The sequence below is a fragment of the Anomaloglossus baeobatrachus genome, chromosome 5 (genome assembly GCF_048569485.1).
Source record: "Anomaloglossus baeobatrachus isolate aAnoBae1 chromosome 5, aAnoBae1.hap1, whole genome shotgun sequence".
Lineage (NCBI taxonomy): Eukaryota > Metazoa > Chordata > Amphibia > Anura > Aromobatidae > Anomaloglossus > Anomaloglossus baeobatrachus.
In genome coordinates this window covers 7,449,439-7,476,665 of record NC_134357.1, presented here as the reverse complement: position 1 = coordinate 7,476,665, position 27,227 = coordinate 7,449,439, and the positions used below count along the sequence as shown (strand labels likewise).

At 41.8% G+C, this 27,227-nt stretch overlaps 1 protein-coding gene across 1 annotated transcript in view; it reads right to left on the bottom strand.

Moving 5' to 3' along the window:
• The window catches only part of AFAP1L2 (actin filament associated protein 1 like 2), a 193,602-nt gene that overhangs the window by 83,403 nt on the left and 82,972 nt on the right, over window positions 1-27,227 (bottom strand). Inside the window, exon 2 of the mRNA XM_075348154.1 lies at window positions 5,114-5,245. Coding sequence (XP_075204269.1) covers window positions 5,114-5,245 — 132 coding nt within the window. The remainder of the gene's footprint in view (window positions 1-5,113; window positions 5,246-27,227) is intronic.

Genomic DNA, 27,227 nt, shown 5'->3' with positions numbered 1-27,227 from the left:
CCCGAAATAATGGTGTTGGGGCCGAATGAGCCTCCTCTTATCATAGATAGAGGTGGGATTCTAGTGCAAAAAGCCCCCTCCCAACCAAAGAGTAATCGGCCGAATCTCCCCCTTCTCCTGATAACATGCGGACCCCAGCAGCAGAATCTCCGTAACTAGTGATGAACGGGCACTACCATGCTCAGGTGCTCAGTACTCGTAACTAGTGATGAGCGGGCACTGCCATGCTCGGGGGCTCAGTACTGGTAACTAGTGATGAGCGGGCACTGCCATGCTCGGGTGCTCAGTACTGGTAACTAGTGATGAGCGGGCACTACCATGCTCAGGTGCTCAGTACTGGTAACTAGTGATGAGCGGGCACTACCATGCTCAGGTTATCAGTACTGGTAACTAGTGATGAGCGGGCACTACCATGCTCGGGTGCTCAGTACTGGTAACTAGTGATGAGCGGGCACTGCCATGCTCGGGGGCTCAGTACTGGTAACTAGTGATGAGCGGGCACTACCATGCTCGGGTGCTCAGTACTCGTAACTAGTGATGAGTGGGCACTACCATGCTCGGGGGCTCAGTACTGGTAACTAGTGATGAGCGGGCACTACCATGCTCAGGTGCTCAGTACTGGTAACTAGTGATGAGTGGGCACTACCATGCTCAGGTGCTCAGTACTGGTAACTAGTGATGAGCGGGCACTACCATGCTCGGGTGCTCTGTACTGGTAACTAGTGATGAGCGGGCACTACCATGCTCGGGTGCTCAGTACTGGTAACTAGTGATGAGCGGGCACTACCATGCTCAGGTGCTCAGTACTGGTAACTAGTGATGAGCGGGCACTACCATGCTCGGGTGCTCAGTACTGGTAACTAGTGATGAGCGGGCACTACCATGCTCAGGTGCTCAGTACTGGTAACTAGTGATGAGCGGGCACTACCATGCTCGGGTGCTCAGTACTGGTAACTATTGATGAGCGGGCACTACCATGCTCAGGTGCTCAGTACTGGTAACTAGTGATGAGCGGGCACTACCATGCTCGGGTGCTCAGTACTCGTAACCAGTGATGAGCGGGCACTACCATGCTCAGGTGCTCAGTACTGGTAACCAGTGATGAGCGGGCACTGCCATGCTCAGGTGCTTTGTACTGGTAACCAGTGATGAGCGGGCACTACCATGCTCGGGTGCTTTGTACTGGTAACCAGTGATGAGCGGGCACTGCCATGCTCAGGTGCTTTGTACTGGTAACCAGTGATGAGCGGGCTCTACCATGCTCAGGTGCTCAGTACTCGTAACTAGTGATGAGTGGGCACTACCATGCTCAGGTGCTCAGTACTCGTAACCAGTAATGAGCGGGCACTACCATGCTCAGGTGCTCAGTACTCGTAACCAGTGATGAGCCGGCACTACCATGCTCAGGTGCTCAGTACTGGTAACCAGTGATGAGCGGGCACTACCATGCTCGGGTGCTCAGTACTGGTAACCAGTGATGAGCGGGCACTACCATGCTCGGGTGCTCTGTACTGGTGACTAGTGATGAGTGGGCACTACCATGCTCAGGTGCTCAGTACTGGTAACCAGTGATGAGCGAGCACTACCATGCTCAGGTGCTCAGTACTGGTAACCAGTGATGAGCGAGCACTACCATGCTCAGGTGCTCAGTACTGGTAACCAGTGATGAGCGGGCACTACCATGCTCGGGTGCTCAGTACTGGTGACTAGTGATGAGTGGGCACTACCATGCTCAGGTGCTCAGTACTGGTAACTAGTGATGAGCGGCCACTACCATGCTCAGGTGCTCAGTACTCGTAACCAGTGATGAGCGGGCACTACCATGCTCGGGTGCTCAGTACTGGTAACTAGTGATGAGCGGGCACTACCATGCTCGGGTGCTCAGTACTGGTAACTAGTGATGAGCAGGCACTACCATGCTCGGGTGCTCAGTACTGGTAACCAGTGATGAGCGGCCACTACCATGCTCGGGAGCTGAGTACTCGTAACTAGTGATGAGCGGGCACTACCATGCTCAGGTGCTCAGTACTCGTAACTAGTGATGAGTGGGCACTACCATGCTCAGGTGCTCAGTACTCGTAACCAGTAATGAGCGGGCACTACCATGCTCAGGTGCTCAGTACTCGTAACCAGTGATGAGCCGGCACTACCATGCTCAGGTGCTCAGTACTGGTAACTAGTGATGAGCAGGCAATACCATGCTCAGGTGCTCAGTACTGGTAACCAGTGATGAGCGGGCACTGCCATGCTCAGGTGCTTTGTACTGGTAACCAGTGATGAGCGGGCACTGCCATGCTCAGGTGCTTTGTACTGGTAACCAGTGATGAGCGGGCACTACCATGCTCGGGTGCTCAGTACTCGTAACTAGTGATGAGCGGGCACTACCATGCTCAGGTGCTCAGTACTCGTAACTAGTGATGAGTGGGCACTACCATGCTCAGGTGCTCAGTACTCGTAACCAGTAATGAGCGGGCACTACCATGCTCAGGTGCTCAGTACTCGTAACCAGTGATGAGCCGGCACTACCATGCTCAGGTGCTCAGTACTGGTAACCAGTGATGAGCGGGCACTACCATGCTCGGGTGCTCAGTACTGGTAACTAGTGATGAGCGGGCACTACCATGCTCGGGTGCTCTGTACTGGTGACTAGTGATGAGTGGGCACTACCATGCTCAGGTGCTCAGTACTGGTAACCAGTGATGAGCGAGCACTACCATGCTCAGGTGCTCAGTACTGGTAACCAGTGATGAGCGAGCACTACCATGCTCAGGTGCTCAGTACTGGTAACCAGTGATGAGCGGGCACTACCATGCTCGGGTGCTCAGTACTGGTGACTAGTGATGAGTGGGCACTACCATGCTCAGGTGCTCAGTACTGGTAACTAGTGATGAGCGGCCACTACCATGCTCAGGTGCTCAGTACTCGTAACCAGTGATGAGCGGGCACTACCATGCTCGGGTGCTCAGTACTGGTAACTAGTGATGAGCGGGCACTACCATGCTCGGGTGCTCAGTACTGGTAACTAGTGATGAGCGGGCACTACCATGCTCGGGTGCTCAGTACTGGTAACCAGTGATGAGCGGCCACTACCATGCTCGGGAGCTGAGTACTCGTAACCAGTGATGAGCGAGCACTACCATGCTCAGGTGCTCAGTACTGGTAACTAGTGATGAGCGGGCACTACCATGCTCAGGTGCTCAGTACTGGTAACCAGTGATGAGCGGGCACTGCCATGCTCGGGAGCTGAGTACTCGTAACCAGTGATGAGCGGGCACTACCATGCTCAGGTGCTCAGTACTCGTAACCAGTGATGAGCGGGCACTACCATGCTCGGGAGCTGAGTACTCGTAACCAGTGATGAGCGGGCACTACCATGCTCAGGTGCTCAGTACTGGTAACTAGTGATGAGCGGGCAGTACCATGCTCAGGTGCTCAGTACTGGTAACCAGTGATGAGCGGGCAGTACCATGCTCAGGTGCTCAGTACTGGTAACTAGTGATGAGTGGGCACTACCATGCTCGGGTGCTCAGTACTGGTAACTAGTGATGAGCGGGCACTACCATGCTCAGGTGCTCAGTACTGGTAACTAGTGATGAGCGGGCACTACCATGCTCGGGAGCTGAGTACTCGTAACCAGTGATGAGCGGGCACTACCATGCTCGGGTGCTCAGTACTGGTAACTAGTGATGAGTGGGCACTACCATGCTCGGGTGCTCAGTACTGGTAACTAGTGATGAGCGGGCACTACCATGCTCAGGTGCTCAGTACTGGTAACCAGTGATGAGCGGGCAGTACCATGCTCAGGTGCTCAGTACTGGTAACTAGTGATGAGTGGGCACTACCATGCTCAGGTGCTCAGTACTGGTAACTAGTGATGAGCGGGCACTACCATGCTCGGGAGCTGAGTACTCGTAACCAGTGATGAGCGGGCACTACCATGCTCGGGTGCTCAGTACTGGTAACTAGTGATGAGTGGGCACTACCATGCTCAGGTGCTCAGTACTGGTAACTAGTGATGAGTGAGCACTACCATGCTCGGGTGCTCGGTATTGGTAAGTAGTGATGAGCGGGCACTACCATGCTCGGGTGCTCGGTATTGGTAACTAGTGATGAGCGGGCACTACCATGCTCAGGTGCTCAGTACTGGTAACTAGTGATGAGCGGGCACTACCATGCTCGGGTGCTCTGTACTGGTAACCAGTGATGAGTGGGCACTGCCATGCTCGGGTGCTTGGTATTTGTATCCAGCAGACGGACTGTTGGACGGGCGTGACTCGTGTACCGAGTGTAATGGAAGTCAGGGGGACTCGTGCGTTTTTTCTGGTAGATTTTGCGCGGTATTCTGATGAGTACATGAGGTCGCGGGCACACGTCTTGCGCATCATTAGCACAGAGCATCTTTAGACGCGCTTTCTGCACTTCCTCCACCTCACCGGCTCCAGCCTCCACCAGTCCAGTCGGTTCCGCCACATCCCGGACCAGCAGCGCAGCGCAGTCCACTAGAGTCATTTGTTCCTCCAGCATCTTCTCCCTCTTAAAGGGGTAACTTGCCAATATGGCCGGACTTGGCTGGCTGATGTTAGGGGCCCCCCTGTCCCTCACTTCATCTCACACTCTGCTCCATCCTGACCGGTTGTTGTTAGCTCCTCTCGGCCACACTGCTGGACATCTCCTGTTTGATTCGGCTCGGTCTTGCCTCTGACATGTCTCCACTCTATCTCAGTTCTCTCGCTTGGGATCTCGCTGTCTCGGCTTGCGCTCTCTCTAGCTATGCCCACGTTATGTGGCTTGCTACTAACCTTAGGTCTGCCTCTGTCACACGCTGGGTCCTATCTGACCTTCAGACAAGAAACTGTCCCTTTCCCTGCACTGTAATCCCTCCCACTATGGGCTGGCTCAAACATTAACTCTGTGAACACCTACTCACTGCGTGTTGCTGGGCAGGACACAGTTTCCTCATATGGCAGCGCAAAACCTTATACAGGCAAACATTATATAAAGCCCCACATTACACTAGAATAAAAGGGGGGACGGGCGCTAGGTCCAGCTCCTCGCCAGCACAGTCTGAGGGTTCAGGACTCGGCTCTAGGTGACGGCGGCCGCGAGCACTTACTGCTGCTGTTCTTGAGGCACATCTGGAGGATCTCGGACAGCAGACATTTCTTCAGGATCGCCGCACTGCTGAGGTTCTCTTTATCCAGAATATTCAGGAAATCCTCCAGCTCCGTCAGCAGCCGCTCCAGAGCTACACAGCAAATACAGAGAATATTCATGTGACACAAAGTATCCAAGTCTATTATGTACATTCTGCTGAGCCGTGTCTAATCTCATCATGTGTGATACTGTCTGCTGAGCGGTGTATCTAATCTCATCATGTGTGATACTGTCTGCTGAGCGGTGTATCTAATCTCATCATGTGTGATACTGTCTGCTGAGCTGTGTATCTAATCCTATCCTGTGTGATACTGTCTGCTGAGCTATGTATCTAATCCTCTCCTGTGTGATACTGCCTGCTGAGCGGTGTATCTAATCCTCTCCTGTGTGATACTGTCTGCTGAGCTGTGTATCTAATCCTCTCCTGTGTGATACTGTCTGCTGAGCTGTGTATCTAATCCTCTCCTGTGTGATACTGTCTGCTGAGCGGTGTATCTAATCCTATCCTGTATGTATCTGGCTGTCTGCTGAGCTGTGTATCTAATCCTCTCCTGTATGATACTGTCTGCTGAGCTGTGTATCTAATCCTCTCCTGTGTGATACTGCCTGCTGAGCGGTGTATCTAATCCTCTCCTGTGTGATACTGTCTGCTGAGCTGTGTATCTAATCCTCTCCTGTGTGATACTGTCTGCTGAGCTGTGTATCTAATCCTCTCCTGTGTAATACTGTCTGCTGAGCTGTGTATCTAATCCTCTCCTGTGTGATACTGTCTGCTGAGCGGTGTATCTAATCCTATCCTGTGTGATACTGTCTGCTGAGCCGTGTATCTAATCCTATCCTGTGTGATACTGTCTGCTGAGCTGTGTATCTAATCCTCTCCTGTGTGATACTGTCTGCTGAGCTGTGTATCTAATCCTATCCTGTGTGATACTGTCTGCGAGCGGTGTATCTAATCCTCTCCTGTGTGATACTGTCTGCTGAGCTGTGTATCTAATCCTCTCCTGTGTGATACTGTCTGCTGAGCTGTGTATCTAATCCTATCCTGTGTGATACTGTCTGCTGAGCTGTGTATCTAATCCTCTCCTGTGTGATACTGTCTGCTGAGCTGTGTATCTAATCCTATCCTGTGTGATACTGTCTGCTGAGCCGTGTATCTAATCCTCTCCTGTGTGATACTGTCTGCTGAGCCGTGTATCTAATCCTCTCCTGTGTGATACTGTCTGCTGAGCTGTGTATCTAATCCTCTCCTGTGTGATACTGTCTGCTGAGCCGTGTATTCAAATCTATCCTGTATGATACTGTCTGCTGAGCTGTGTATCTAATCCTCTCCTGTGTGATACTGTCTGCTGAGCTGTGTATCTAATCCTATCCTGTGTAATACTGTCTGCTGAGCCGTGTATCTAATCCTATCCTGTGTGATACTGTCTGCTGAGCCGTGTATTCAATCCTATCCTGTATGATACTGTCTGCTGAGCTGTGTATCTAATCCTCTCCTGTGTGGTACTGTCTGCTGAGCTGTATCTAATCCTCTCCTGTGTGATACTGTCTGTTGAGCTGTGTATCTAATCCTCTCCTGTGTGATACTGTCTGCTGAGCTGTGTATCTAATCCTCTCCTGTGTGATACTGTCTGCTGAGCTGTATCTAATCCTCTCCTGTGTGATACTGTCTGCTGAGCTGTGTATCTAATCCTCTCCTGTGTAATACTGTCTGCTGAGCCGTGTAGCCAATCCTCTCCTGTGTGATACTGTCTGCTGAGCTGTGTATCTAATCCTCTCCTGTGTGATACTGTCTGCTGAGCTGTGTATCTAATCATATCCTGTGTGATACTGTCTGCTGAGCTGTATCTAATCCTCTCCTGTGTGATACTGTCTGCTGAGCTGTGTATCTAATCCTCTCCTGTGTGATACTGTCTGCTGAGCTGTGTATCTAATCCTCTCCTGTGTGATACTGTCTGCTGAGCTGTGTATCTAATCCTATCCTGTGTGATACTGTCTGCTGAGCTGTATCGAATCCTCTCCTGTGTGATACTGTCTGCTGAGCTGTGTATCTAATCCTCTCCTGTGTGATACTGTCTGCTGAGCTGTGTATCTAATCCTCTCCTGTGTGATACTGTCTGCTGAGCTGTGTATGTAATCCTCTCTTGTGTGATACTGTCTGCTGAGCGGTGTATCTAATCCTGTCCTGTGTGATACTGTCTGCTGAGCCGTGTATCTAATCCTCTCCTGTGTGATACTGTCTGCTGAGCTGTGTATCTAATCCTCTCCTGTGTGATACTGTCTGCTGAGCTGTGTATCTAATCCTCTCTTGTGTGATACTGTCTGCTGAGCGGTGTATCTAATCCTCTCCTGTGTGATACTGTCTGCTGAGCCGTGTATCTAATCCTCTCCTGTGTGATACTGTCTGCTGAGCTGTGTATCTAATCCTCTCCTGTGTGATACTGTCTGCTGAGCTGTGTATCTAATCCTCTCCTGTGTGATACTGTCTGCTGAGCTGTGTATCTAATCCTCTCCTGTGTGATACTGTCTGCTGAGCTGTGTATCTAATCCTATCCTGTGTGATACTGTCTGCTGAGCTGTATCGAATCCTCTCCTGTGTGATACTGTCTGCTGAGCTGTGTATCTAATCCTCTCCTGTGTGATACTGTCTGCTGAGCTGTGTATGTAATCCTCTCTTGTGTGATACTGTCTGCTGAGCCGTGTATCTAATCCTCTCCTGTGTGATACTGTCTGCTGAGCTGTATCTAATCCTCTCCTGTGTGATACTGTCTGCTGAGTCGTGTATCTAATCCTCTCCTGTGTGATACTGTCTGCTGAGCTGTGTATCTAATCCTCTCTTGTGTGATACTGTCTGCTGAGCTGTGTATCTAATCCTGTCCTGTGTGATACTGTCTGCTGAGCCGTGTATCTAATCCTCTCCTGTGTGATACTGTCTGCTGAGCTGTGTATCTAATCCTCTCCTGTGTGATACTGTCTGCTGAGCCGTGTATCTAATCCTCTCCTGTGTGATACTGTCTGCTGAGCCATGTATCTAATCCTGTCCTGTGTGATACTGTCTGCTGAGCTGTGTATCTAATCCTCTCCTGTGTGATACTGTCTGCTGAGCTGTGTATCTAATCCTCTCCTGTGTGATACTGTCTGCTGAGCGGTGTATCTAATCCCATCATGGGTGGGGTCTGCGGCCCCCTCTGCCCCGCACTGGCTGCCCCTGTAGGAGGGGCGCCCGCGGTGATTCTGGATTCACTGTTTCCGCAGGCAGAACAGTCAGAAATGTGGGCAATGAATCTGCTGTGTAATCTGCTGTGTAATCTGCTGTGTAATCTGCTGTGTAATCTGCTGTGTAATCTGCTATATAATCTGCTGTGTAATCTGCTGTATAATCTGCTGTGTAATCTGCTGGGTGTGAACAGTCTCATCTGAATGGCTGCAGAATTTTATTAAATCTGGCGCTTTTTTGGAATTCTCTGAGCTCCTGTTAACCCTTTCTCCACTTTAAACTTTAATTGTTTTTGGTTATGAAATGTTACATCTTTTTGCACAGATTTGATACAATTTTGAATGTAAGATTGAATAATAAAAGTGGCCCCTGTCTTGTATTTAGGGGGGGTTTGTATTTGACATTTGCACTGCCTCCATTGATAGGTGAAGACCCGATGTGCAGGGAGAGGCTCCTCCGAGTCTTCCGACATTCCGGACGTTATTCCGGCTGCACGGACGCACTAATACAGGAAGGGGTTAAGGACGCTCTTCCTGCCCTGGACTCATAGAGGAAACTATAGACCTCAGGTGCCAGGACTTGTGTCCCTCAGGACCTCTCTCCCCATTACACTCACATTGGTGGAGTCCGGGGTCACAGAGACCCCCCTGTAGGTGTCTATGGGCAGTGACTGCTCCGCTGCTTCCACCGAACCTGCAGGTGAGTAACACTATGGTGCCCCTGAGGCTTCAGGTGCCACAGGGCACTGCACCTCCTTTAGGGTGTAGGACTTATCCCAGGTCCAAGGAAGGTCGATGCTGGTTCCACCAACATACACATACATACACAGTGGGTCGCCCTCCCCAATGGGGACTGGGCCAGGGTCAGGTCACAGTAGGGGGCCACCACAGAGGTTGGGTTTACAGGACGCCACCGCACCACGGGCTCCCGATCCACTGAAACTGGGACTCGGGGTCAGGGAGAAGCAACCACCAGGGGGAGTGAGGCGCACACAGTGGGGAAAGCAGGCTGACCTAGCGAGAGCGGTGAACCGGCCGGTGGCAGCGACTGGGGGGCAACAGCTCAGACCACACAACACAACTATAAGAACAGCTACAGACGCCGATCAGAGCGGACGTGCCACGAGGCAGCTCTGTGGGCCAAGGCATTTAACACGGTCGCTGGGGAGAAGAAGGTGGCTGCTTCCATAGGTCCGGCGCTGGCGGGGTACAGAACCCTACGGGTAAACATACTTCACATGGTCTACCAACTTTGCAAGGGTCACGGGAACAGGCTAGAAAAGTCACCGGACTTGTCCCACCATTCCTGGAGCCAAATAGCATATAGGATCCGGGGATGAGGTCTTCGGCCAGCCTCACGGCGGAACCGCGCTATCCGCATACAGGACGGCACACTTTACTGACACCGGGATCCCCAACTGCTTCACGCCACGGGGATCCGATACTTAGCGCATTAAAGGAGGAAGGGCCCATAGGCTGACGCACACACCGGACCTGACCTTCCACGGATTCGGGATCGGCTGGAGCCCATCGTGGCGGAGATCGGTACTCTGGGGCAGCGCCTGAACTACCAGTGAGTAAAAGACCTGGAACCGCAGCCCCTGCCTCTCCTTTACTGACACCATCGCCCTGCACTGCGGCGCCAACAGGGACTACCACCCCTGTCCAACCTCCGTCTTCCTCCCCGGGGTAACCCCGCTCCACCTGTGGGGAGCGACACCATCCCGTCTGCAACCTTCACCATCAGCCCCGGAGAGCAGCACCCGCAGCGGCGGCCCATCCCTGGCCGCGGACCACAGGTGGCGTCACCATCTAAAAAGACTTTCCTCACCGTCACTACCACCCCCATCCTCCGTCCTAACTCCCGCACACCGCCTTCCCTCCCTTCTGTACGCCTCGGGGTCACGAAACTGGGCCAAGCCCGTGCTGACACCGAGGAGCTGCACCCCCGGCCCGGTGACGAGTCGCGTGAAAACCCCTCGACCCCAGCAACCTCAGCACAGGAGCGGACGGACACCTCTGGGCGGCACATGTCGCCGGCGAGCCGCGAGGACAGATCCTTTAGGCCGCGTCCCCACCTAGCATTCATGATTTTTTTAAGTGGATGTGATTTCATGAAAGCTGCGCCCGCTGCACGCCTAAAGCCCCCACTGAACTGTGCTTTGGGGGCATTTTTCTCTATGGGGAGTCTGGAAAAAAGGTTAAAAAAAACGCATTTGCATATTTAAGTGCTCAATCGAGGCTATTCAGTACTAAAATAAAAGGTTAAAAAAATGCATCAAATAAAGGGGAAAATACATAAAAAAAAAACCCCCTGCAGAAACGCAATAATCAAAGACAATGGTTAATGGGCATTTATCTGCAAACACCTGAGGGAGGCGTGCGGATAAAAAGCCTCCAACAGAATAAAACATCTAAATGCAGAGAATGATATTTAATAAATAAGTAACAAAAATGCCACACAGCTGAGGGTCTGGTTCAGTGTACAAGTATAGACCATTCCCCTCTGACCTGCACACACTGATACATTGTAACGAGTGTTAGATCCCGATGGATTAGATAGGTTGGATGAGAATATTGCCATTTATGAAGACAAACAGATCCCAATGAGATGAACTAGGACATATACAATTATATGTAACAGCAGGAGGGACACACGGGAGCGAGCAACGGGGGCAGGAAGCCCAAGGTGGTCACCCGGAGGGTGGGGGTACAGGGAACACACCCAAGAGCCAACACAAGGGACCCCAACAACCTGAAGGTAAAACCGCCATATCCACAGAAGTATCAGAGAATGGACTCAAGAATTACAATGAATTCAAACTCTCAGTCTCCAAAAGAACAATGTGATCATCCAACAGCAGAATAGTGAGTGCAGCTCTGGAGTATAACTCAGGATCAGTAATGTATGTACACAGTGACTGCACCAGCAGAATAGTCAGTGCAGCTCTGGAGGATAATACAGGAGGTGACTCAGGATCAGTAATATAATGTATGTACACAGTAACTGCACCAGCAGAATAGTGAGTGCAGCTCTGGAGTATAATACAGGATGTAACTCAGGATCAGTAATGTAATGTATGTACACAGTGACTGCACCAGCAGAATAGTGAGTACAGCTCTGGAGTATAATACAGGAGGTAACTCAGGATCAGTAATGTAATGTATGTACACAGTGACTGCACTAGCAGAATAGTGAGTGCAGCTGTGGAGTATAATACAGGAGATAACTCAGGATCAGTAATGTAATGTATGTACACAGTGACTGCACAGCAGAATAGTGAGTGCAGCTCTGGAGTATAATACAGGAGGTGACTCAGGATCAGTAATGTATGTACACAGTGACTGCACAGCAGAATAGTGAGTGCAGCTCTGGAGTATAATACAGGAGGTGACTCAGGATCAGTAATGTAATGTATGCACACAGTGACTGCACCAGCAGAATAATGAGTGCAGCTCTGGAGTATAATACAGGAGGTAACTCAGGATCAGTAATGTAATGTATGTACACAGTGACTGCACCAGCAGAATAATGAGTGCAGCTCTGGAGTATAATGCAGGAGGTGACTCAGGATCAGTAATGTAATGTATGTACACAGTGACTGCACCAGCAGAATAGTGAGTGCAGCTCTGGAGTATAATACAGGAGGTAACTCCGGATCAGTAATGTAATGTATGTACACAGTGACTGCACCAGCAGAATAGTGAGTGCAGCTCTGGAGTATAATACAGGAGGTAACTCCGGATCAGTAATGTAATGTATGTACACAGTGACTGCACCAGCAGAATAGTGAGTGCAGCTCTGGAGTATAATACAGGAGGTAACTCAGGATCAGTAATGTAATGTATGTACACAGTGACTGCACCAGCAGAATAGTGAGTGCAGCTCTGGAGTATAATACAGGAGGTAACTCCGGATCAGTAATGTAATGTATGTACACAGTGACTGCACCAGCAGAATAGTGAGTGCAGCTCTGGAGTATAATACAGGAGGTAACTCAGGATCAGTAATGTAATGTATGTACACAGTGACTGCAGCAGCAGAATAGTGAGTGCAGCTCTGGAGTATAGTACAGATATTCTATGTACACGGTGGCGCTGCAGTGTATATACCTTTTGCTGTGTGTCTGTACATAGTGGACATAGCTGGAGAGGTAGTTGTAGAATGCAGAGACGCTGGAGATTGCAGCTGGTTTGTATTAGCAGTGTCCATTGCTGGCAGATCTCCTCTGTGTGAATGGTTTGTCCTCTCCTCATCTGTTCTCCTGATGATCACATTTATTCTTTCTTTTGGGCAGAGATTTAAACTTGAATTTCTTGATTTCGCATCAAATAAAATCCCCCCCCCCCACATACAGTTTTGCAATCGTTCACTTTTGCGTAAGTTGCAGAGTTGTATTTTTACTCTTGAATATTGGTAGATACATGTAGAGGGTCGTCCAGGTTTGGTGTGAAGTCGGCCGTCCTCACATCCAGGCCTGGACTGGCCACAGGACGGCAGGAGAATCCCCCGGTGGGCCCCTTTGCAGTAGTATTTCACTTAGTGACCAGTAGTGGGCACAATATACTTGCTTCACTATGTACAGACATAAGAGGAGTCTCATCATGCACTTTACAAACTACCCAGTATATTATTAGATAGAAGCATAGGTGCATATGTGAATGCAATCAGTGGCCCCCGGAGTCAGTGTTTCAGTGGCCTCCGGAGTCAGTGTTTCAGGGGGGCCCGGAGTCAGTGTTTCAGTGGCCCCCGGAGTCAGTATTTCAGGGGGCCCCGGAGTCAGTGTTTCAGTGGCCCCCGGAGTCAGTGTTTCAGTGGCCTCCGGAGTCAGTGTTTCAGGGGGGCCCGGAGTCAGTGTTTCAGTGGCCCCCGGAGTCAGTGTTTCAGGGGGGCCCGGAGTCAGTGTTTCAGTGGCCCCCGGAGTCAGTGTTTCAGTGGCCTCCGGAGTCAGTGTTTCAGGGGGGCCCGGAGTCAGTGTTTCAGTGGCCCCCGGAGTCAGTATTTCAGGGGGGCCCGGAGTCAGTGTTTCAGTGGCCCCCGGAGTCAGTGTTTCAGTGGCCCCCGGAGTCAGTATTTCAGGGGGGCCCGGCCGCCCCAGTCTGACACTGCTCACATCATATATTGATAAGATCTGAATCACAACAATATTTTATCAAAACCAAAAGGAATATTTTTCTGCCATTTCTGACCTCAGTTGTTCTGCAGCGCAGACTTCACATGGAAAACTCACAGAGGAGCCCCCCGCCCCCCACCAGAAGATGCACAACCAAGAAACCGCACAGCCAAACACTTATTATACCAGGAGGTCACAAGAAGTTGATCCATCTGGTACAGAAACGTTCCGCACAGCTGCAGCACAAACCCACTGGAAGCAGCTGATTAGAGTGCAAGCTCCTGTGCCCAGAGGGAAAGTACAAGCTCTCAGGCAGCGTGTACATGAGAACGCAGCGACGTCTAGACACGGCGTATGTAATGCAGTGCTATGTGGGGATAAGGTGTTAGGGCTCATGCGCACGTAAATGCTGATTATTCTGCAGCGATTTGGCAGCTCATGTGCGCTTCAGATCACTGCAGAATCAATGCAGTATTTTTGTTAAAAAAAAAGCCGATTTCATGCGCTCGGGAAACTGCCCCCACCACAGACAGAGTGCACGGAATAATTGACATGCTGCTTTTATGAACGCACGGATTTGGGTCAATATGTTTGGCTATGTGCGCACGTTGCGTTCTGTCCCTGAAGAAATTTCTGCAGCGATTTGAACAGCATACGTGCGCTTCAAATCGCTGCAGAAAGAGTCCGTAATGAAAAAAAAAATCGATTTCATGCACTGGGACTGCATGCAGAGCACACGGAATAAGTGACATGATGCTGAGCCTTGTAGTTCTGCAGCTGCTGTCTGCTCTCCTGCATACACTATTGGATGTAGGATGCTGAGCCTTGAAGTTCTGCAGCTGTCTGCTCTCCTGCATACACTATTGGATGTAGGATGCTGAGCCTTGTAGTTCTGCAGCTGTCTGCTCTCCTGCATACACTATTGGATGTAGGGTGCTGAGCCTTGTAGTTCTGCAGCTGCTGTCTGCTCTCCTGCATACACTATTGGATGTAGGGTGCTGAGCCTTGTAGTTCTGCAGCTGCTGTCTGCTCTCCTGCATACACTATTGGATGTAGAATGCTGAGCCTTGTAGTTCTCCAGCTGTCTGCTCTCCTGCATACACTATTGGATGTAGGATGCTGAGCCTTGTAGTTCTGCAGCTGTCTGCTCTTCTGCATACACTAGTGGAGAATGAAGAACATATTGAAGAAGGAAATGACATCGGACCTTTTTTTTTTTATTTGTTTTTTTCAACAATCTTTAATGGCATTCTTCACTGATAAAAAACGCATAAAAATGCAGTGAGCAAAAATACAGGAAAAAACGCACCAAATCACGGTAAAAATGCATGCGTTTTTGCCGCATTTTTTTGCCGCGGGTGCGTTTTTGTGCGCTTTTTGCCGCAAAAAACGCACAAAAACGCAGCATAAAAAAAAGCAGTGTGTGAACCTAGCCTTAACTGATTACGATGGAGCACGCAATGCTCAGGCCCGACCATCACCATTCATTCTCTATGGGGCTGCCTGAAAAAGCCGAGAGCAACGCTCTGCAGCCCCAGTGACTGTGTCTGCACCGATCATTATGTCAGTGAGGTCATGCATGAACTTTAATAGGAAAAATACTACCCCTATATACAACAATATAACTACTATAATACTGCCCCTATATACAACAATATAACTACTATAATACTGCCCCTAGGTACAAGACAATAACTGCTATAATACTGCCCCTATGTACAAGACTATAACTGCTATAATACAGCCCCCTATGTACAAGAATATAACTATTATAATACAGCTCCTATGTACAAGAATATAATTACTATAATACTGCCCCCTATGTACAAGAATATAACTACTATAATACTGCTCCTATGTACAAGAATATAACTACTATAATACTGCCCCTAGGTACAAGACAATAACTGCTATAATACTGCCCCTATGTACAAGACTATAACTGCTATAATACAGCCCCCTATGTACAAGAATATAACTATTATAATACAGCTCCTATATACAAGAATATAATTACTATAATACTGCCCCTATGTACAAGAATATAACTACTATAATACTGCTCCTATGTACAAGAATATAACTACTATAATACTGCCCGCTATATACAAGAATATAACTACTATAATACTGCCCCTATGTACAAGAATATAACTACTATAATACTGCCCCTATGTACAAGAATATAACTACTATAATACTGCCCGCTATATACAAGAATATAACTACTATATTACTGCCCCTATGTACAAGAATATAACTACTATAATACTGCTCCTATGTACAAGAATATAACTACTATAATACTGCCCGCTATATACAAGAATATAACTACTATAATACTGCCCCTATGTACAAGAATATAACTACTATAATACTGCTACTATGTACAAGAATATAACTACTATAATACTACCCCCTATGTACAAGAATATAATTACTATAATACTGCTCCTATGTACAAGAATATAACTACTATAATACTGCCCCTATGTACAAGAATATAACTACTATAATACTGCTCCTATGTACAAGAATATAACTACTATAATACTGCTCCTATGTACAAGAATATAACTACTATAATACTGCCCGCTATATACAAGAAAATAACTACTATAATACTGCCCCTATGTACAAGAATATAACTACTATAATACTGCTCCTATGTACAAGAATATAACTACTATAATACTGCCCGCTATATACAAGAATATAACTACTATAATACTGCCCCTATGTACAAGAATATACCTACTATAATACTGCCCCTATGTACAAGAATATAACTAGTATAATACTGCCCCTATGTACAAGAATATAACTACTATAATACTGCCCCTATGTGCAAGAATATACCTACTATAATACTGCCCCTATGTACAAGAATATAACTAGTATAATACTGCCCCCTATGTACAAGAATATAACTACTATAATACTGCCCCCTATATACAAGAATATCACTACTATAATACTGCCTCTATGTACAAGAATATAACTACTATAATACTGCCCCCTATGTACAAGAATATAACTACTATAATACTGCCCCCTATATACAAGAATATAACCACTATAATACTGCCCCTATGTACAAGAATATAACTACTATAATACTGCCCCCTATATACAAGAATATAACTACTATAATACTGCCCCTATGTACAAGAATATAACTACTATAATACTGCCCCCTATGTACAAGAATATAACTACTATAATACTGCCCCCTATATACAAGAATATAACCACTATAATACTGCCCCTATGTACAAGAATATAACTACTATAATACTGCCCCCTATGTACAAGAATATAACTACTATAATACTGCTTCTATGTAGAAGAATATAACTACTATAATACTGCCCTCTATAACTACTATAATACTGCCCCTATGTACAAAAATACAACTACTGTAATACTACCCCCATGTACAAGAATATAATACTGCCACCTGTGTACAAGAATATAACTACTATAATGCTGCTCCTATGTACAAGAATATAACTACTATAATACTGCCCCCATGTACAAGAATATAATACTGCCCCTATGTACAAGAATATAACTACTATAATACTGTCTCCTATGTGCAAGAATATAACTACTATAATGCTGCCCCTATGTACAAGAATATAACTACTATAATTCTGCCCCTATATACAAGAATATAACTACTATAATACTGCCCCTATGTACAAGAATATAACTACTATAATGCTGCCCCTATGTACAAGAATATAACTACTATAATACTGCCCCCTATATACAAGAATATAACTACAATAATACTGCCCCTATGTACAAGAATATAACTACTATAATAATGCCCCTATATACAAGAATATAACTACAATAATACTGCCCCTATATACAAGAATATAACTACTATAATACTGCCCCTATATACAAGAATATAACTACAATAATACTGCTCCTATGTACAAGAATATAACTACTATAATACTGCCCCTATATACAAGAATATAACTACAATAATACTGCCCCTATATACAAGAATATAACTACTATAATAGTGCCCCTATATACAAGAATATAACTACAATAATACTGCCCCTATATACAAGAATATATCTACTATAATACTGCCCCCATGTACAAGAATATAACTACTATAATACTGCCCCATATGTACAAGAATATAATTACTATAATACTGCCCCTATGTACAAGAATATAACTACTATAATACTGCTCCTATGTACAAGAATATAACTACTATAATACTGCCCCTATATACAAAAATATAACTACTATAATACTGCTTCTATGTAGAAGAATATAACTACTATAATACTGCCCTGTACAACTACTATAATGCTGCCCCTATGTACAAAAATACAACTACTGTAATACTGCCCCCATGTACAAGAATATAATACTGCCCCCTGTGTACAAGAATATAACTACTATAATACTGCTCCTATGTACAAGAATATAACTACTATAATACTGCCCCCATGTACAAGAATATAATACTGCCCCCTATGTACAAGAATATAACTACTATAATACTGTCTCCTATGTACAGGAATATAACTACTATAATTCTGCCCCTATATACAAGAATATAACTACTATAATACTGCCCCTATATACAAGAATATAACTACTATAATACTGCCCCTATGTACAAGAATATAACTACTATAATGCTGCCCCTAGGTACAAGAATATAACTACTATAATACTGCCCCCTATATACAAGAATATAACTACAATAATACTGCTCCTATGTACAAGAATATAACTACTATAATACTGCCCCCTATATACAAGAATATAATTACTATAATACTGCCCCCTATGTACAAGAATATAACTACTATAATACTGCTCCTATGTACAAGAATATAACTACTATAATACTGCCCCCTATGTACAAGAATATATCTACTATAATACTGCCCCCTATGTACAAGAATATAACTACTATAATACTGCTCCTATGTACAAGAATATAATTACTATAATACTGCCCCCTATGTACAAGAATATAACTACTATAATACTGCTCCTATGTACAAGAATATAATTACTATAATACTGCTCCTATGTACAAGAATATAATTACTATAATACTGCCCCCTATGTACAGGAATATATCTACTATAATACTGCCCCCTATGTACAAGAATATAACTACTATAATACTGCTCCTATGTACAAGAATATAATTAGTATAATACTGCCCCCTATGTACAAGAATATAACTACTATAATACTGCCCCTATGTACAAGAATATAATTACTATAATACTGCTCCTATGTACAAGAATATAATTACTATAATACTGCCCCCTATGTACAGGAATATATCTACTATAATACTGCCCCCTATGTACAAGAATATAACTACTATAATACTGCTCCTATGTACAAGAATATAATTAGTATAATACTGCCCCCTATGTACAGGAATATATCTACTATAATACTGCCCCCTATGTACAAGAATATAACTACTATAATACTGCTCCTATGTACAAGAATATAATTAGTATAATACTGCCCCCTATGTACAAGAATATAACTACTATAATACTGCCCCTATGTACAAGAATATAATTACTATAATACTGCTCCTATGTACAAGAATATAATTACTATAATACTGCCCCCTATGTACAGGAATATATCTACTATAATACTGCCCCCTATGTACAAGAATATAACTACTATAATACTGCTCCTATGTACAAGAATATAATTAGTATAATACTGCCCCCTATGTACAAGAATATAACTACTATAATACTGCCCCATATGTACAAGAATATAATTACTATAATACTGCCCCTATGTACAAGAATATAACTACTATAATACTGCTCCTATGTACAAGAATATAACTACTATAATACTGCCCCTATATACAAGAATATAACTACTATAATACTGCCCCCTATGTACAAGAATATAACTACTATAATACTGCCCCCTATGTACAAGAATATAACTAATATAATACTGCTCCTATGTACAAGAATATAACTACTATAATACTGCCCCTATATACAAGAATATAACTACAATAATACTGCCCCTATATACAAGAATATAACTACTATAATAGTGCCCCTATATACAAGAATATAACTACAATAATACTGCCCCTATATACAAGAATATATCTACTATAATACTGCCCCCATGTACAAGAATATAACTACTATAATACTGCCCCATATGTACAAGAATATAACTACTATAATACTGCTCCTATGTACAAGAATATAACTACTATAATACTGCCCGCTATATACAAGAATATAACTACTATAATACTGCCCCTATGTACAAGAATATAACTACTATAATACTGCCCCTATGTACAAGAATATAACTACTATAATACTGCCCGCTATATACAAGAATATAACTACTATATTACTGCCCCTATGTACAAGAATATAACTACTATAATACTGCTCCTATGTACAAGAATATAACTACTATAATACTGCCCGCTATATACAAGAATATAACTACTATAATACTGCCCCTATGTACAAGAATATAACTACTATAATACTGCTACTATGTACAAGAATATAACTACTATAATACTACCCCCTATGTACAAGAATATAATTACTATAATACTGCTCCTATGTACAAGAATATAACTACTATAATACTGCCCCTATGTACAAGAATATAACTACTATAATACTGCTCCTATGTACAAGAATATAACTACTATAATACTGCTCCTATGTACAAGAATATAACTACTATAATACTGCCCGCTATATACAAGAAAATAACTACTATAATACTGCCCCTATGTACAAGAATATAACTACTATAATACTGCTCCTATGTACAAGAATATAACTACTATAATACTGCCCGCTATATACAAGAATATAACTACTATAATACTGCCCCTATGTACAAGAATATACCTACTATAATACTGCCCCTATGTACAAGAATATAACTAGTATAATACTGCCCCTATGTACAAGAATATAACTACTATAATACTGCCCCTATGTGCAAGAATATACCTACTATAATACTGCCCCTATGTACAAGAATATAACTAGTATAATACTGCCCCCTATGTACAAGAATATAACTACTATAATACTGCCCCCTATATACAAGAATATCACTACTATAATACTGCCTCTATGTACAAGAATATAACTACTATAATACTGCCCCCTATGTACAAGAATATAACTACTATAATACTGCCCCCTATATACAAGAATATAACCACTATAATACTGCCCCTATGTACAAGAATATAACTACTATAATACTGCCCCCTATATACAAGAATATAACTACTATAATACTGCCCCTATGTACAAGAATATAACTACTATAATACTGCCCCCTATGTACAAGAATATAACTACTATAATACTGCCCCCTATATACAAGAATATAACCACTATAATACTGCCCCTATGTACAAGAATATAACTACTATAATACTGCCCCCTATGTACAAGAATATAACTACTATAATACTGCTTCTATGTAGAAGAATATAACTACTATAATACTGCCCCTATGTACAAAAATACAACTACTGTAATACTACCCCCATGTACAAGAATATAATACTGCCACCTGTGTACAAGAATATAACTACTATAATGCTGCTCCCATGTACAAGAATATAATACTGCCCCTATGTACAAGAATATAACTACTATAATACTGTCTCCTATGTGCAAGAATATAACTACTATAATGCTGCCCCTATGTACAAGAATATAACTACTATAATTCTGCCCCTATATACAAGAATATAACTACTATAATACTGCCCCTATGTACAAGAATATAACTACTATAATGCTGCCCCTATGTACAAGAATATAACTACTATAATACTGCCCCCTATATACAAGAATATAACTACAATAATACTGCCCCTATGTACAAGAATATAACTACTATAATAATGCCCCTATATACAAGAATATAACTACAATAATACTGCCCCTATATACAAGAATATAACTACTATAATACTGCCCCTATATACAAGAATATAACTACAATAATACTGCTCCTATGTACAAGAATATAACTACTATAATACTGCCCCTATATACAAGAATATAACTACAATAATACTGCCCCTATATACAAGAATATAACTACTATAATAGTGCCCCTATATACAAGAATATAACTACAATAATACTGCCCCTATATACAAGAATATATCTACTATAATACTGCCCCCATGTACAAGAATATAACTACTATAATACTGCCCCATATGTACAAGAATATAATTACTATAATACTGCCCCTATGTACAAGAATATAACTACTATAATACTGCTCCTATGTACAAGAATATAACTACTATAATACTGCCCCTATATACAAGAATATAACTACTATAATACTGCTTCTATGTAGAAGAATATAACTACTATAATACTGCCCTGTACAACTACTATAATGCTGCCCCTATGTACAAAAATACAACTACTGTAATACTGCCCCCATGTACAAGAATATAATACTGCCCCCTGTGTACAAGAATATAACTACTATAATACTGCTCCTATGTACAAGAATATAACTACTATAATACTGCCCCCATGTACAAGAATATAATACTGCCCCCTATGTACAAGAATATAACTACTATAATACTGTCTCCTATGTACAGGAATATAACTACTATAATTCTGCCCCTATATACAAGAATATAACTACTATAATACTGCCCCTATATACAAGAATATAACTACTATAATACTGCCCCTATGTACAAGAATATAACTACTATAATGCTGCCCCTAGGTACAAGAATATAACTACTATAATACTGCCCCCTATATACAAGAATATAACTACAATAATACTGCTCCTATGTACAAGAATATAACTACTATAATACTGCCCCCTATATACAAGAATATAATTACTATAATACTGCCCCCTATGTACAAGAATATAACTACTATAATACTGCTCCTATGTACAAGAATATAACTACTATAATACTGCCCCCTATGTACAAGAATATATCTACTATAATACTGCCCCCTATGTACAAGAATATAACTACTATAATACTGCTCCTATGTACAAGAATATAATTACTATAATACTGCCCCCTATGTACAAGAATATAACTACTATAATACTGCTCCTATGTACAAGAATATAATTACTATAATACTGCTCCTATGTACAAGAATATAATTACTATAATACTGCCCCCTATGTACAGGAATATATCTACTATAATACTGCCCCCTATGTACAAGAATATAACTACTATAATACTGCTCCTATGTACAAGAATATAATTAGTATAATACTGCCCCCTATGTACAAGAATATAACTACTATAATACTGCCCCTATGTACAAGAATATAATTACTATAATACTGCTCCTATGTACAAGAATATAATTACTATAATACTGCCCCCTATGTACAGGAATATATCTACTATAATACTGCCCCCTATGTACAAGAATATAACTACTATAATACTGCTCCTATGTACAAGAATATAATTAGTATAATACTGCCCCCTATGTACAGGAATATATCTACTATAATACTGCCCCCTATGTACAAGAATATAACTACTATAATACTGCTCCTATGTACAAGAATATAATTAGTATAATACTGCCCCCTATGTACAAGAATATAACTACTATAATACTGCCCCTATGTACAAGAATATAATTACTATAATACTGCTCCTATGTACAAGAATATAATTACTATAATACTGCCCCCTATGTACAGGAATATATCTACTATAATACTGCCCCCTATGTACAAGAATATAACTACTATAATACTGCTCCTATGTACAAGAATATAATTAGTATAATACTGCCCCCTATGTACAAGAATATAACTACTATAATACTGCCCCATATGTACAAGAATATAATTACTATAATACTGCCCCTATGTACAAGAATATAACTACTATAATACTGCTCCTATGTACAAGAATATAACTACTATAATACTGCCCCTATATACAAGAATATAACTACTATAATACTGCCCCCTATGTACAAGAATATAACTACTATAATACTGCCCCCTATGTACAAGAATATAACTAATATAATACTGCTCCTATGTACAAGAATATAACTACTATAATACTGCCCCTATATACAAGAATATAACTACAATAATACTGCCCCTATATACAAGAATATAACTACTATAATAGTGCCCCTATATACAAGAATATAACTACAATAATACTGCCCCTATATACAAGAATATATCTACTATAATACTGCCCCCATGTACAAGAATATAACTACTATAATACTGCCCCATATGTACAAGAATATAATTACTATAATACTGCCCCTATGTACAAGAATATAACTACTATAATACTGCTCCTATGTACAAGAATATAACTACTATAATACTGCCCCTATATACAAGAATATAACTACTATAATACTGCCCCCTATGTACAAGAATATAACTACTATAATACTGCCCCCTATGTACAAGAATATAACTAATATAATACTGCTCCTATGTACAAAAATATAACTACTATAATACTGCTTCTATGTAGAAGAATATAACTACTATAATACTGCCCTGTACAACTACTATAATGCTGCCCCTATGTACAAAAATACAACTACTGTAATACTGCCCCCATGTACAAGAATATAATACTGCCCCCTGTGTACAAGAATATAACTACTATAATACTGCTCCTATGTACAAGAATATAACTACTATAATACTGCCCCCATGTACAAGAATATAATACTGCCCCCTATGTACAAGAATATAACTACTATAATACTGTCTCCTATGTACAGGAATATAACTACTATAATTCTGCCCCTATATACAAGAATATAACTACTATAATACTGCCCCTATATACAAGAATATAACTACTATAATACTGCCCCTATGTACAAGAATATAACTACTATAATGCTGCCCCTAGGTACAAGAATATAACTACTATAATACTGCCCCCTATATACAAGAATATAACTACAATAATACTGCTCCTATGTACAAGAATATAACTACTATAATACTGCCCCCTATATACAAGAATATAATTACTATAATACTGCCCCCTATGTACAAGAATATAACTACTATAATACTGCTCCTATGTACAAGAATATAACTACTATAATACTGCCCCCTATGTACAAGAATATATCTACTATAATACTGCCCCCTATGTACAAGAATATAACTACTATAATACTGCTCCTATGTACAAGAATATAATTACTATAATACTGCCCCCTATGTACAAGAATATAACTACTATAATACTGCTCCTATGTACAAGAATATAATTACTATAATACTGCTCCTATGTACAAGAATATAATTACTATAATACTGCCCCCTATGTACAGGAATATATCTACTATAATACTGCCCCCTATGTACAAGAATATAACTACTATAATACTGCTCTTATGTACAAGAATATAATTAGTATAATACTGCCCCCTATGTACAAGAATATAACTACTATAATACTGCTCCTATGTACAAGAATATAATTACTATAAAACTGCCCCCTATGTACAAGAATATATCTACTATAATACTGCCCCCTATGTACAAGAATATAACTACTATAATACTGCCCCCTATGTACAAGAATATAACTACTATAATACTGCTCCTATGTACAAGAATATAATTACTATAATACTGCCCCCTATGTACAAGAATATAACTACTATAATACTGCTCCTATGTACAAGAATATAACTACTATAATACTGCTCCCTATGTACAAGAATATAACTACAATAATACTGCTCCTATGTACAAGAATATAACTACTATAATACTGCCCCCTATATACAAGAATATAACTACTATAATACTGCTCCCTATGTACAAGAATATAACTACTATAATACTGCCCCTATGTACAAGAATATAATTACTATAATACTGCCCCTATGTACAAGAATATAACTACTATAATACTGCCCCTATGTACAAGAATATAACTACTATAATACTGCCCCCTATGTACAAGAATATATCTACTATAATACTGCCCCCTATGTACAAGAATATAACTACTATAATACTGCCCCTATGTACAAGAATATAACTACTATAATACTGCCCCCTATGTACAAGAATATATCTACTATAATACTGCTCCCTATGTACAAGAATATAACTACTATAATACTGCCCCCTATATACAAGAATATAACTACTATAATACTGCTCCCTATGTACAAGAATATAACTACTATAATACTGCCCCTATGTACAAGAATATAACTACTATAATACTGCCCCCTATGTACAAGAATATATCTACTATAATACTGCCCCCTATGTACAAGAATGTAACTACTATAATACTGCCTCCTATATACAAGAATATAACTACTATAATACTGCCCCCTATGTACAAGAATATATCTACTATAATACTGCTCCCTATGTACAAGAATATATCTACTATAATACTGCTCCCTATGTACAAGAATATAACTACTATAATACTGCCCCCTATATACAAGAATATAACTACTATAATACTGCTCCCTATGTACAAGAATATAACTACTATAATACTGCCCCTATGTACAAGAATATAACTACTATATTACTGCCCCCTATGTACAAGAATATATCTACTATAATACTGCCCCTATATACAAGAATATAACTACTATAATACTGCCCCTATGTACAAGAATATAACTACTATAATACTGCCCCCTATGTACAAGAATATATCTACTATAATACTGCCCCTTATGTACAAGAATATATCTACTATAATACTGCCCCTATATACAAGAATATATCTACTATAGTACTGCCCCTATATACAAGAATATAACTACTATAATACTGCCCCTATATACAAGAATATATCTACTGTAATACTGCCCCTATGTACAAGAATATAACTACTATAATACTGCCCCCTATATACAAGAATATAATTACTATAATACTGCCCCTATGTACAAGAATATAACTACTATAATACTGCCCCCTATGTACAAGAATATAACTACTATAATACTGCCCCCTATGTACAAGAATATATCTACTATAATACTGCCCCCTATGTACAAGAATGTAACTACTATAATACTGCCCCCTATATACAAGAATATAACTACTATAATACTGCCCCCTATGTACAAGAATATATCTACTATAATACTGCTCCCTATGTACAAGAATATAACTACTATAATACTGCCCCCTATATACAAGAATATAACTACTATAATACTGCTCCCTATGTACAAGAATATAACTACTATAATACTGCCCCTATGTACAAGAATATAACTACTATATTACTGCCCCCTATGTACAAGAATATATCTACTATAATACTGCCCCTATATACAAGAATATAACTACTATAATACTGCCCCTATGTACAAGAATATAACTACTATAATACTGCCCCCTATGTACAAGAATATATCTACTATAATACTGCCCCTTATGTACAAGAATATATCTACTATAATACTGCCCCTATATACAAGAATATATCTACTATAGTACTGCCCCTATATACAAGAATATAACTACTATAATACTGCCCCTATATACAAGAATATATCTACTGTAATACTGCCCCTATGTACAAGAATATAACTACTATAATACTGCCCCTATATACAAGAATATATCTACTATAATACTGCCCCTATATACAAGAATATATCTACTATA